This window comes from Nothoprocta perdicaria, unplaced genomic scaffold (genome assembly GCF_003342845.1).
Source record: "Nothoprocta perdicaria isolate Ctin4 unplaced genomic scaffold, notPer1 scaffold_508, whole genome shotgun sequence".
NCBI classification, from domain to species: Eukaryota; Metazoa; Chordata; class Aves; order Tinamiformes; family Tinamidae; genus Nothoprocta; species Nothoprocta perdicaria.
In genome coordinates, this window is record NW_020455764.1 from 65,953 (window position 1) to 79,787 (window position 13,835).

Consider the following 13,835-nt stretch of genomic DNA (forward strand, 5'->3'; position numbering starts at 1 on the left):
TTCCCACGGAAGTGTTTCCAGGAAGTTTAGCTGGCAGCAGTTCCATTCACTCTGGCCGGGGCCACATGATTTATGTGAATGGTTTAAGCACGTTTTGGGTGCCACATTTGGAGAGAAAAAAGAAAAAGAAAACCACCTTCAAGCTGGTCATGGTGCTGCGTGGCTGTGCTGCATGGGGAGGCTGGGCAGGCCGGTGCCTGCTCCCCAAGGGCTCATCATCCTGGGGCCTGGACTTCTTCTGTTCCCTCCAACTCGGAAAGGCACCTGCCTGTGCGCAGGTCTCTTCCCCATGCAGGAAAATACATGAGCACGTGGCCCATGTGGGTAGCAAAGCTGAACATACACTTTATTGTAGAGCTGCCACCTCCTCAACTATCTTCTCTCTTTTTTTTTTCTTATTCCAAATAAAACCCTGTTGGTGGGAAAGCTGTTAACACATTTCCAAGCTTTCCCCACTCCACTTGCTGTTTATTAAATATTTTCTCCATTGGAAATTGTGACTGAAGCGCGTGGGTGCAGGATGATTCCTTTGGCTTTTCCTGCCGGCTGAGTCTGCCCTTCGTGCCTTTGCTTGAGGCTCATCCGCTTCCCTGCTCCCTGGAGCTCCCTGGCAGGGCAGCGTGAGGGATTCCTGGGCTGCTCTGGCGGTCGCTCCGGTCGCGTTTCCCTCGGGACATCCTCCCATCCCATTCACCGCCAGCCAGGGCCGTGCACAGTCTCCAAAGGTGGCCGGAGGGAAGGGGCTGTCAGGACCTGGCGGTCAGCAGATTTCTTGTGGTGATGAGCACAGCGTGAGAGGGCAGGTAGCATTTGGAGGGCTTGGGAAATCCTCCTGGAACTGGGCACACGAAAGCTTTTTAGGTCTTCTTCCAAGTGTGCTGCCCTGTCGTGCTGGGTGAGACAAGAGCGGCTTTGTTGCTTGTCTGGACGTGCTGCTCAGCCCGGGACCCAACTCCCAGTGCTGCTTTCCTGGCTGCTGAGTTCGTCTTCAAGGTGACATCTGGGCCTTGAGCACAGCACTGCAGCTGCCCTGGCACGTGTGGATGGTGCCTTCACCTGCATTTGTGGTTTTGTTTATTTTTCTGCCCGTTGGTTGTTGTTAATGAAGAAAAAGGAAAYGGTTTGGGTGGATAAATAGAGAACTCTGCGTTAGTGAAATGTGTGCAAGGATGAAAGTGAGAGAACACTTAAAGAGCATCCAGAAAATGCTGATTTAAGGAAACAAAATGAAGTAGCAGCTCAGGCTCCTGTTACTGAGGGCAACGGAGCAATCATCGGTGATGAGAGACTCAGGCAAGAACGGTCCTAGAAAGACATGATTGGAAAGATAATGCTGAAGCAACCTGTGTGAGTAGGAAAACCAGATCCTTGACCACAGGGTTTCGGTCTCACGTTAGAGTTTCTTCTGCTGCAGAATGGCAGTTGCAGTGTGTGAGCTCTTTGTTTGCCATCTTCTCCAGTTACCTGGTTGCATGTCGAAAGAATCGGCCCTTTCTCCACGGCGATTGGGATCTTATGTTCCCTGTGCTCCTTCCCTGTCCTTGAAGAGAGGGGAAACCTGAGCCCTTGGGAATAAGGAGCTGGGCAGAGAAAGGCTGGTTTTGTTCCTAAATGCAGGTGGTCTTTCTGCCCACCTAACAGAACAGTTAGACCTCTTTGTGCTCTTGTCCCCTTGCAGCTCCCCAGCATGTGGGGCCTTAGCCCAGGAGACTAGAGGTGAGGGTGGAAGAAGGAGTAGCAATCACTCTTCCACACCTGATCCATAAAGTGGCTATGGGGCCTCTTCTATGGAAATGTCCACTTGACCCCAGTTTTTACACACATGACCGTGAAAGGGTTTTGCATTATGTGAATTCGGGACATCAAAGAAGGCTGAGTTTGGTCTGTGAATATCCCCTTGTCCCGCGGAGTTCACAGCTGGCTAACAGCGCCGTGAGCCCCTACGGAGAAGGTGGCTGTATCCCTCCTTCAAGGTGATACGTTATGATCCAGGAAGAAACGTGGGTGAAAACYGGGTCTGTTTTATTGCCCATTCCTTGTTTCTTTATCTAACAAGCCATCATTTTACTTTCCTTCCTCTTTCATGATGCAGTTGAAGAATAAATTTATGAAGAAATTGCCTCGTGACGCGGAGGCCTCCAACGTGCTGGTCGGGGAGGTGGACTTCTTGGAAAGCCCTTTCATTGCCTTCRTCCGGCTGCAGCAGGCAGTTATGTTGGGTGCTCTGACCGAAGTCCCCGTCCCTACCCGGTAAGAGAGCTCAGTCCCGGGGCAGGTAACGTGAAGGGGAAACTGCACTTCCACTGTTGGAAACCCGTCTGAAGGAAGAACTTTTCTCTTGCTCGCTGTCACACAGAATTGCATAAGGGGTCATAAATTTTACAGGGTGATTGGTTTTAAAGCAACAAAGCTGCTTCATCATTTTCAAATCCTGAATTTCCATGTCAAATATGAGCTGTAAAATACACAGACACACTTAACGATAAAGATTTAATGATTCTTTTGTCTTCCTGCCCCTCCGCTCTACCCAAACCCTACACCTGAACCAGATTTCATCTGCATTTTTCTATGGTACATCTCTTTCTTGCTAAAAACTCATATTAAATGAGGGATGCAATTCTGACTCTGTTTAAAAAAAATCAGATAAATGTGAAAAAAATCTGTTACAGTCACATGCAGCATTTGTAATTCATAATGGCTCATTTGTCTATTTTATTTACTGTGACTCATTTTGTAAATTAAACTGCAGCCTCYAATGCGAATGCAGCTTACATTCCTCAATATTTGCATAACTTTGTACAGTCAATGTATATAGCTACCAAATCAGCTAAAGGCTTGTTTAAATTCCTAGTTCTTACTCTTAATTGTACAGTCACACACGATTTATCGAGTGTCACACTAGAGAATAATATCATTATAAGTGTCTAGAACATTTGATGTAGGTGAGCAGCGTTTTACAGCCTTTGGTGTCTGATACTTATAGCAGGGGAAAGCTGCAAAAGCAATTGGTGTAAAAGGTAATGAAAAGCTCCAAAAACAGAGCCCGGGGGAATTGTAATGAGAAGGATTTCTCTCCTTCTCATGGGTGGAAATGAGAGGGCAGACATGATGCTCCCTTTTGGTCTGTGGGGATTGCTTTGCACTTTCCTGGTAATTACRGGGTTCAGATTGCACTTTTCCTATCATTAATGTGCCCATGCATATTTTATGTGAACTTTTGAAACAGCTTTTGGTAGAGAGTCAAAGTCGAGTGATGCCTAGAAGGTTTGAGGCTCCATCAAGTGAGMCCTTGTAGGAAGAGACCTCATATTGCTGCATGGACACATATCTAGGGCACATAGCAGAATGGATTGCAGTGGTTGTATGGGGTGGAAGTAAAAAGGTTCTTATAATCTATGCCTTAGCACTTTATACATATCTATATATGTATGTGTGTATATAGCAAAGGAAGGAGATGATGTGCTGCTTTTTTGTTTAATTGCCATGTGCAGCAGTGTGCATTTCTCCTGATGGTTTTGGGGAGTGCCTTACAAAAACCGTGCTACCAGCTGTTTGCACATACTGGGTTTGCTTGGAGGAATGTGGGGGAATTTAAATGACTTGTTTGTAGCAAGGGCTCCTCTTGATTCCTCTGCATCACTGAGCTCTGCATATGTTCATGCTTCACCTCTGAGTCTTTTTTTAAATACATCTCAAAGGGCTCTTCAGCAGAGGTAACATGAGGCATTCTTTGTTTTTGTAGTGGGAGCCAAGAAGTTAGTCCTAGGATTGGGTAACGGCCTCATTATTCAATAGCATTAATCAAAAAAATGTGTCCTTCCATGCCAACATTTTCTTCCAGGAAATAGTATTATCCATCTGCCGCGCTCCAAACCAAATGTTAGCCCTAATCAAAGTAGCGAGGCTCATTAGACCGTTTTTGTGAGTAATGAAGAGCAATGGCTGCATCCTGTGAAATTCAATCAAGGAAATCCCACAAGGGCCCGGGCTGGTTATGATGGAGAGTCTCCTTGTTCAGCCTTCAGTTTCAGCTGTCCTGCACAGCGGGCGTTTCTGTTAGAGGCAGCCCGTGGCCTCTAGAAGAGGCTGCTGCTGCTGCTGCAGCCTCCCTTGTTCCTCCTTTTTCTCACCTCAGGCTTTCTCCTTATTTTTTATTACAATAAGTAGTTTCTACTAAAATTCTCCAAACGTTCTCCTCAAGGTTGCTCCATTCAAAACTCAGTGGGATTTCTTAGCAGTCTGGGTGATTGGCTTCTCGGAGTACTAATACAGGCAGGTTTGCAGCGAGAGGGCAGCCAGGGTTTCTTTTGGCCTAATCATTGAGACTATWGATTATCAGCCTATCAGCTGTGTAACCATTAGCTGGAAAAGCAAGAAGCCTTTTAATGTAGAAGCAAATATGACACCAAACCCTGGAGGCATGAAAGAGGCACCATATCTGTAGTCCCTGCCCCGGTTTTGGTTTATTCCTATTGACCTACCTATAGAAGGAAAACGGACTACGGGGTGTGTGAGGTAGATAGAATTCAACACACAGGCTTCCGGTTAAATAGGTTACTTATTTCTGCTGATTTATTTCTCTGCTTTATTTCTCTACTACTATTCTTTGGCTTGGATTTTTAAATTTTATAAGTTGCCCGGTTTTTGACAGAATAACATCTCCTTTGTAGAAATTGTTCTTCCTTGGATGCGTATCGTTTCTGTATGTTTCTCATGCTTCCTTGATGAGAATATTTTCATTAAAAGTAAAATTTTACTTCAAAGGAACCAGCAAGATCTGATAAACTCTCCAGAAAAAAGTTGTCGTGTAGGGTATTTTTGTACAGCCTTAGCAATAAGAACCGTGGAAGTTAAATTCATAGAGAGATCTTGGAGCCTTTCACTGTGACCCACATCACCTTGTTACTGATCAGACTCAAAAAGCCTCTGAGGACTTTGGTTTTCTCTTATTATGTTTAGTTCGACGGTGCTTTGAACTCCTTATTTTTGTAAGCACTTAGTGATTGTATTTGCTTTGCTATGGCTGCCTCTGCTCTGGRCGGTTTCATAGATATAGCTCCTTATTTTCCTAAAATAAATGTAGTATTGTGTGCATTAATGTAACGTCCATGAGGGAAAAAGGTAAGGAATGAGCAAGGGAGCAATTTTTGGAGGGAAGCTGTACAAACCTGCCCAGTCTCAATACGCAGGGYTGGAAAAYGGCCTGTGCCTACAAGTCTCAGGGGAAATGAAGTAACTTGCCCACGGTCACTTGGGAAGCACGTGGCAGAAACGGGAACCAGGCCCTGTCTCCTGGCCTCCCAAGTGAAGGAGCATGTGAACCGCAGGTGCCTGTTTCCTTTTGATCCATGAGGCTGGCACACGAGCATCTTGTTCACGAATGGTGCCGTTGGTGTGGTTTTCAGGGCTGGGTCGGCCTTTCCACCAGGCAGGCTCGCGGTGGGAGGTCTTGGAGACCTGTCCCTGTTCGTCCATGTSTGTGTGTTGGACGTGGTGTGAGGGGCCTGCTGGGGAGCTTGTCGACACGTCGCCCAAAAGCCAAAGTAGCAACTGTGTGGAAAAGAAGCAGCAAACGCTTCATCTCCTTCCTTCCTTACAGCAAGCACCAGTCATCCCCTTTTTGTTAAGCAGGCCCCAGGCAGTATTCCTCGGATTCTTGTGGAAAAGTAGGTCACGAGCTGGTGCCGTCAGCCCTTGAGTCTGCAGGACCTTGCCGAATTGGTTCTGCAGAGCTGCCTTTGCCCTCTATGGATTGCTGCTCCTGCCTTTCCCACATCTGGGAAGCAGGCCCAGGTGAGCAGGTTGAACTTCGGTCTTGTTTTGGTCTCTGATCTTCCTCCTGTTTTTTTCATGAGGGACCCTATCTCCTGCACTGGGGCAGTTTTCCCCCCAATCCTCCGSGAACCCTGTAGGGAGAGAGATAATGGATTTCTAACTGGATTTATCAAATGGAAAATATGAGTGCTTCCCAGACTTGGAGCCTGGCTGTCTCTGGTGCGTGCACTCTTCACCCCTCAGATGTGCTTCCCATGTGACCTTGTGGAGACTTCTAGCCAAAGTGCATAAAACCTTAGTGTCTCTCTCAACAAAGGGGACTGGAATTCCACCCCGCAGTCTTGGGCACTGTCTCCTGCCCAGGTCTGGGYGAGTTGTAGCCCTTCCCACTAGGCCGGTTGTGCCACGACCTCGGGTTCCAGGCCCTGCACGCAGCCTTGCTAAGGTGCTTTGCTTCTGTCTTCTCAGGGCGTGGGCCGCCCTTACGTGCAGTGGTTGGTGCCTGTTTTTCTGCTTGGAAGTGGAACTCCTCCGCAGGGAGGAATTTCTCCTCATCAGTTTTGGTGGTGTGGTCCGAATGATTAGGATGTGAATCATGCGTTCTTGGTGGTCTTCAGCTGCTTGAAGAAGGATAAAATGTGCAAAGTGACAGGGGAATCGTACATTAGGTAAAACAGAATGATAAAATTATATCTTTTTGGAGTCATTATTGGTTTGGAAGCAAAGGATTTTGAGTGCTTCAGGTGACCTGGCATATGAAGTTCAAGACAGAGTAGCTTGGGTGAAGCTAGGGCAGCCTTCTCTGGAAGCTGTTGTCTCGAGCCATCAAAAGTGAGGTTGAACATTCCTCYGACTTTGGAGGGACTTTAAGCTAGATGATTATGAGGTAAAATCTCAGTTTTTCTATATTGAAACTCGCATAAAATTGTCAAAGATCGGAAATGAACATTGGCTGTCTCAGAATASGTTGGGCAGAGAGGAATTCTCTCCTACCCTTCATCTAGAAGTTGAAAATACTGAAGATAATCCATCGTAAAAAGGGGAATATGAGAACTAGAAATTAGGGCTTTCTTAGGGGAAAGTATTCATAACTAAATCGTGTTTAGTACAAGCAAACATAATCCAATTTAAGAAACTAAAATACAGGAATGTTTTTGTGGGAGGGGTGCGTATGTATTTCTGTATGTATTTCGATATATATGTTTATGCATATTTTATACTTAAAAGGTCTTGTTCAGCAGGCCAAAGGCAATTCTGAGCTAAATCATTCACGACAAAGAATTTAGAAAATGTCACAAATGACTGGCTATTTTTAAGAACATTTTAGTAAGTACCAGAGTTTCAGGTACTTCTGCATTGCAAGAGAGCTAGTAATGTAATTATTTCAGAACATGTTTGTGAAAACGTCTCATTCCCCTGAAAAGCCAGAAGAATGCTGAACAGCAACTTAGACCTCTTTTTTACAATTAACATACTTTGAAAAGAGCTGTCTGAGGAACACTTTTCTTTAATGTTGTTTGATAATAACTTCAGAAAAGAGGTAAAATTCCTGGAGGTAGGAGGAGAGCAAGGACATAACCTAGGTGTGTATGGGTTAGTCACCTCCCTGTGAACCTTGAATAAAACACTTGAAAGCTTCATGCAGAACTTGATTGGGAAATCACAATACTAGCAATGCCAAGTCATACATAACTGTGGATCCTGTCAAACTAACTTGATGGGGTTTTTTTTTGCAGGACTGTAGATGTTTTTAATGGAAGATTACTGGTGGATGTAATATTTTGTAAGACATTTGACTTAATACTTCATGATATTTTGACCTTTTTAAAGCAACTAAAATGATACTTCATCAGTACAATGCTTAAAGGGCAGCAGAGTTTCCTGATGAGGACCCACCAAATGCTGTGACTAACTTGACACAACCAATGTGCTAGTCAGACASAAGCTGAGTAGAGCAGGTAACTGTGAGGCCAGTCCTTGCTTTTCTGTCATTGACAGTGCCCCTTTGGATCTCCTTCTCTTCTTGGTTACTGGTTCTCACAAAACTTGTAGGAGGAGATTGATCACATTTGGTATCTTTGGGTCTACGTCTGTACAAGACAATCAAAATTTATGACTGGAAGCTGAAGCTGAACCATTGGCCCTGGAAGCAGCGCGAACGGTTTCAGAGGAGAGAACCTGCCCAAGGTTATGGTGTGGTTATTTGCCATTATTGGCTGAGAAGCGTTGCTGTGCTTGGAGAAGGGCTGAATTCAGTAAACTCTTAAGTCAATTTGAGAAGCTCTTAGTGTTTCTGTTCTAAACACAGACTGGCAGAGTTTGCTGAAAATTGCCCCAATAATTCCCAGTCTTTACTAAATCAGGTGAAATGGGAAAGCTGGTCTCCTGCCATGTACTTCTTTGGTTGCTAATTGCAAGGGCTGGTTTATGTTTAAGCGACAAAGCCTTTTCTCTTAGGGTCACTCCTAAGAGTCCAGCTCTGGACGGGTACTTGAAATGACTCTGTCCATCGTGCATGATGGTGTCCACTGAACCCTCACAGTCCTGAACAGGGGCTGTTGCAAGAAATGGCCAACAGATCTAAGAGCTTTCTTAACAAGCTGAGTGGCAAGGTTGAGGTTTGAGCAGGAAGAGTGGTGTGTTCTCAACTCAGAGCYGTGAACCCTTTCGTTTCCTGGGACAGATCTGTTCTGTGGGTGAGCGGTTGTTAGCTTGGCACCTGTCCACCACATGAAGTCAACTTTAAAGCATTGCTACAGTATAGAATGTTTTTTCTGCCAATTCAGCATGGATATCTTTTTATTTGTATTTTAGAATTGGGAGTGTCTAAGATAAGACTTGAGTCTTTTCAGAATTAAGTAATATTTGAAGGGAGATGCCTTCTTTTTTAATTTTTTTTCCATTTTCATTCCAGCCAAGGAGAATCGAAGTGTCTTTAAACACCCAACCGTGAGGCTGTACTTAAAACTCTTTGTAATGTAAATCAATGGAGAGGGTGAAAACCCAACCGCCTTTCACCAGCATTCCTGTTATTCTGGCAGAAATACTGGACTTAATTTTATGGGCAAAAGCATCCTTTTTCTGTGGATAGCCTCTTCAGTAAGAGATCCTATTGGACCAGTTTGTCATGGAGCTCTGTCTCGTAGGAGCTGCTGTACTGGCAGTCCTAAGTGCRGGCTAGTCTTAATCCGCAGTGCCTTAATCCCTCTTCCAAACCACCTTGCCTCTGTAAGAATAAACCATCAGGGGAGGCCTTGCAGCACTCTGATATGTCCCGTGTGCCCTCAGCAGAACTCCAAAGCGTGCTACTTGGACTTAATTATTTAAGGCTAAACTCARTTAGATTAATGGTTTCCCTTCACACGTGGATGCGGCGCCGTGCGGAGAGCGCGGCCCCAGCGGAGCATTAATGAGCGCGCGCGGTGCCATCCGACAGCTCGGGAGAGATGTAGTTCATGGTAGGCCATGAGGACGTTTCACAGCATCTTTCCTGCCCTCCCTGTGTGCATTTATCCCTTAACCCTCCCGGTCTGGCTTGCTGAGACCTAAATATCCCCTCTCTTGCTGTGCAGAACCTGCTCGGACACGCGCTGCTTCCACACAGGACCGCAACCCTCTTTGCTTGCAGTGGTCTCAAAGCTACTTTTAAGGCTTTTGAGGAGGAAAACTCTGGGTAGGGTCTTGCCCATCAGTGCCCAGGCTTGCAGGATGCAGCCTCTCCCCCAGGTTAGCTAGAGTGGTACATACAGGGTTACTTAGAGAAATAAATGCAGTGGATAAGAAGCCATAAATACAGRTCAGTCTCTGGATCTCTAAGAAGTGCAACCCACCCAACTTTTTTTTATTGAGTTTTTGTGTTTATATGCAGTAAGTGCTTTTCTTATCCTAAATGGGATTGTTTTCTCCGTTTTAACAGATTTCTGTTCATTCTACTGGGACCTAAGGGCAAAGCCAAGTCCTACCATGAGATCGGCCGAGCTATCGCCACTCTGATGTCTGATGAGGTAGGTGGCTTTGCATCTCTGAAATGGGTTATTTTTTCTTGCCTAGCTAATAGTGATCCCTGTTGCTCCAGCAAGGTTCAGTGGGATGCACGTGAAGCCAATGTATCTAAACGCCATCCCCTCATTCCATATCTGCATTATTATTTTACTTGTCTTCATATATCAGTAAAAGCAGGAGCCCAGGAAGGCTTTGTCCATCGGGCCTGTTCCCCAGCCAGCAGTCACTGTCCCAAAGACACTTGGCATCCGTGTGTGGGCCCTGGCCTGTGCCGTGTGCCTGGAGCCACATTCCCAGAGCAGGGTAACCCGCTGCCACGCTACACAGGTAATGACTGCAGGGGTGGCTGCACCCCGGACACCCTGCTCTGTGTGGCCCAGTATCCCAGAGCTCTTCTTAATTMGCCCGGTGGTTATTTATTATCCATGAGCAGCCAGCAATGACTCGCTAATCATGCACCTCAAGAAGAGCCCTGCACTTTCCATACTCATTTATGGCTTCTTTCTTCCAGCATCTCTGGGGCTCTGGGCATCCGTGCTGATTTACTTGATGTTCCTTCTCTCCGCTATCTCCTTCTGCTCTTTCGTKCCCCGTCAGTTCCCTTAGTTACCGCTCACCCGATCCCGGCTTCTGTTTTCTGTCGTTCTCCACAGTGTGCCTGGAGCAGTGGTTTCGTTTCCATAGCCCCAAAGTCCTCCCTATTTCTTTTTTTAGTTTAATCCTGTCCTATGTGTTGATTGGCCTTCACTGCGAKTAGTCCCAAAGATTTGGACTACTAGTTCTGAGCTAGTGTTCTTCTTTCTCTCTCTCTTCTCTCATTCTCTTTTCATCACTAACACTAGTCCTTTCATTTCATTTTCTGCTCATCAGCTATGCTCATCAGTAAAACCCATTTTTATTTCTTGTTATTATTCTATTTCACAGGGGTCAAAACTAATGATTTTTTTTAGTAGACTGGATTAGGCAGGAGGAAGAGGGAGCTCACACGTCTTTGTCCTTTTCTTTTATAGTGTCCCCACAAAGTGCAATTGAAACTCCTCATTTACTGAGAACTACTTTTGCTGGACGAAAGAGTGATAATTATACTGGTAGCATTTTTGATAAAACTATAATGTTTYAAAAAGAAAAGAAAAAGAAATGTTTGCAGGAAAAGCATCTTTTTCATTTACCAAGTAACTAAAGATAAGGGTTCAAAAACTTTGGCCATCTCTTACTGAGCTTAACCCACCACTGTGCCAAGTGCCCTGGTACATTTTGGTACCAGTTTTTGCCGCTGATGCTGCTGTTTTTGTGGAATGCAGCTCAGGAGCTGCCCCTGGAGCCTGTRCTGCAGGAAAGGCAAAGCTTTGCTCCACGGGGGCTCTCTTTCGCGCAGGTCTTCCATGACATTGCCTACAAAGCCAAAGACCGACAGGACCTGATCGCGGGCATTGACGAGTTTCTGGACGAAGTCATCGTGCTCCCTCCCGGGGAATGGGATCCAGCCATTAGGATAGAGCCGCCCAAGTCGCTGCCCTCCTCAGATAAAAGGTAAGAGCAGGACCCAGGCCGGGTTATCTCTGTGGTGACAGCAGGACAGCATGTGCTGATCTTRGAAGGAAGACAGGAATCGCTGCTGGGTTGGGTACCCGGGGAGCAGGGCTCACGGCAAGGCTGCGTGGGGCTTGTTTGGAGGAGCTCGAGGTGGTTTTTGCCCGGCATCCCCGTGAGTCTCAGTCTGGCTTGTCCTCTTGCCTAGGAAAAACATGTATTCCGGTGGCGAGAACGTGCAGATGAACGGAGACACGCCGCACGACGGGGGCCACGGCGGCGGCGGCCACGGCGACTGCGAAGAGCTGCAGCGAACCGGCAGGTCGGTACGGGCCACTCGGCATGCCCACCGTGACCAGCCTCCCCCCCAGAGCCCCCTCAGCTTTCCCTCCTGGCATGCCCTTCAAACCGGTGTAGCTTTGGCCGTGAGTCTCTAACGTGTCCGTCTGGAGACTGTCTCTTTTGGGACCCTCCGAAACGGAGGAGGGCCCTGGCCGTGCTGCAGTGTGCGGAGTGGTACCGCCGCCTCTCTCATCCTGGCTGCGGGAGGCCCTGCAGCCAGGAGCGGAGGAGTTCTCCTCCAGAATCACCTCCATGGAGGCTTTTATGGGATAGCCTGATCTCGCACCTGGGAGTGGATGGGGCAGCTAACGGTTCCTGAGGATGGGTCAGGACGCGCTCCCCTGCCCCTCCGAGCATAGTGCCCGGGTTGTCCCGCAGCACGCAGGGCTCTGCAGGGCTCCGGTCACTGCACGGCCTCGGAAGCAGCTCAGTGGCAGGGATTCCTCCTGGGATACCCCGAGCTGGTGCTGCTGAACACCCTGTTTGAGCAMTGTATGAGAGAGGTACTGTCTTGTCCGTGCTTGCTCACAAGGAATCCTCAAGCGGAGCTCTTTTRCTATTCAAGATGATTTCACTTATTATATTTTAAGTCCCAGTCCTTTTTCTGGTTAGCAGTTTGAAGTATTTTTCCGTTTAGCAAATTGTTTGGCTCTCTCCACCACTGTGTCTGCCATATAGAGAAATTTAGGCAAGGGTTTAGATGGGAATTAATATATTTTATTACATCAACCAGGGTAGTTGGGAAAAAAACCCCACTAACCTGCAAACTTTTGTGGTCTGCTTGAGCAGAAGAAGGGCTTGTGTTCCCCAAACTAGTGTGTTTTCCAGCTGCATCCCACGCTCAAGATGTTATCTTTCTTTACAGTATTATCTCAGTGATATCCCTGGATCATCACAGCTGTGRTAGAACTATCATGTAATGTGACGACCTCACCCCCTTCAGATCATCCTTCATTTGTGGCCATGTTTTGATTATTTATCTCAGTGACTTTTGCTGTCAAACCCGTAATTCAAGTCTTCTCTTTCTTGTCTTTTCAGATTCTGTGGTGGCCTAATCAAAGACATAAAGAGGAAAGCACCGTTCTTTGCCAGTGACTTCTACGATGCTTTAAACATTCAAGCCCTTTCAGCCATTCTTTTCATCTACCTGGCCACAGTGACCAATGCTATCACCTTTGGAGGATTGCTTGGGGATGCTACAGAAAACATGCAGGTAAGCAGGAGTTTCTACAATYAGCAAGTAAGATGGACCTGCCTTGCCTCTCGCTGGCCACAAAAACAGCCTTCGGACCAAAGGATGTTTGGCCACTTCCAAAGCTTGAGTTCTGGGTTCAGTTAATGTAGATATGCAGTATTTCCCCTGAAATCTGGCTCTATTTCAGTACTGTCTGGACTGCTGTCCTTGGAGAGTTGTGCATGCAGTTACCTTAAATGGTGCTTGAAAGATGGCCARGCAACAGAGAAGAGTTGAGTGAGGATCCTTGCTCCTTCTATGTAGAGAAGTCCCTCGGATCTATGTTCCGTGTTTGTGTGTCTTGGTTGTCCTGTTACGGTCAAATGAGGTTTGCTCAGTCTGATTCAGACTTTCCATCTCATCGGAGCAGAGCAGTGTATCCTCCGCCTGACTCTCGCAGTGCCTGGACTTTTGCCTCGCCATAAAAAGTGCTGCATAAGAAAAAAAGCCAGGGAAATGGGAGATGTAACACAGGGAAAAAGAAAAAGGCAAGTTTTTTCACGTGATGAATGTAGTAATCATGGAAGGTCAAGTCCTGGCAACCAGGTTGCATCTGCAGAGACAGATTCGCCCGTGTCAGCGTAAAGCAGGGGCTCCAAGGCACGGCTCCCTTCCCTTTGAAGCCAGGGGTTTCTGTCTGAGCTCTGCTCTGGCTTGCTTGGTTGGTTGGAGCAAAAGCAGCCTCCAGCTGTGTGCCTTAGTATCCTCCAGCTCTTTTAATTCTTGGGGGGAGGAAGAACATATAGAAGCTCGTCTTTACATAGATTCAGCGCAGCCGTTATTCTAAATGGCCTCACACTAGTTAAGCCCATCGTGACAGGGACTAAATTAGATATTTATGCAGATTCAATGTAAAGTGCACACAGGAACAGGGAGCACCTGCCCAGGCCTCCAGGCTTCCCTGCCCTTTGGGTTCAGTGGCTGCTGGAGCACCAGCCYTCCCTCCCCAGTA

General features: G+C 46.7%; 1 protein-coding gene across 1 annotated transcript in view; it reads left to right on the forward strand.

The window, feature by feature from the left end:
- SLC4A4 (solute carrier family 4 member 4) overlaps positions 1–13,835 on the forward strand; it is a 96,286-nt gene that overhangs the window by 55,410 nt on the left and 27,041 nt on the right. Inside the window, exons 8-12 of the mRNA XM_026048031.1 lie at positions 2,093–2,250; positions 9,692–9,779; positions 11,153–11,307; positions 11,516–11,629; positions 12,688–12,862. Of these exons, the coding sequence (XP_025903816.1) occupies positions 2,093–2,250; positions 9,692–9,779; positions 11,153–11,307; positions 11,516–11,629; positions 12,688–12,862 (690 nt within the window). The remainder of the gene's footprint in view (positions 1–2,092; positions 2,251–9,691; positions 9,780–11,152; positions 11,308–11,515; positions 11,630–12,687; positions 12,863–13,835) is intronic.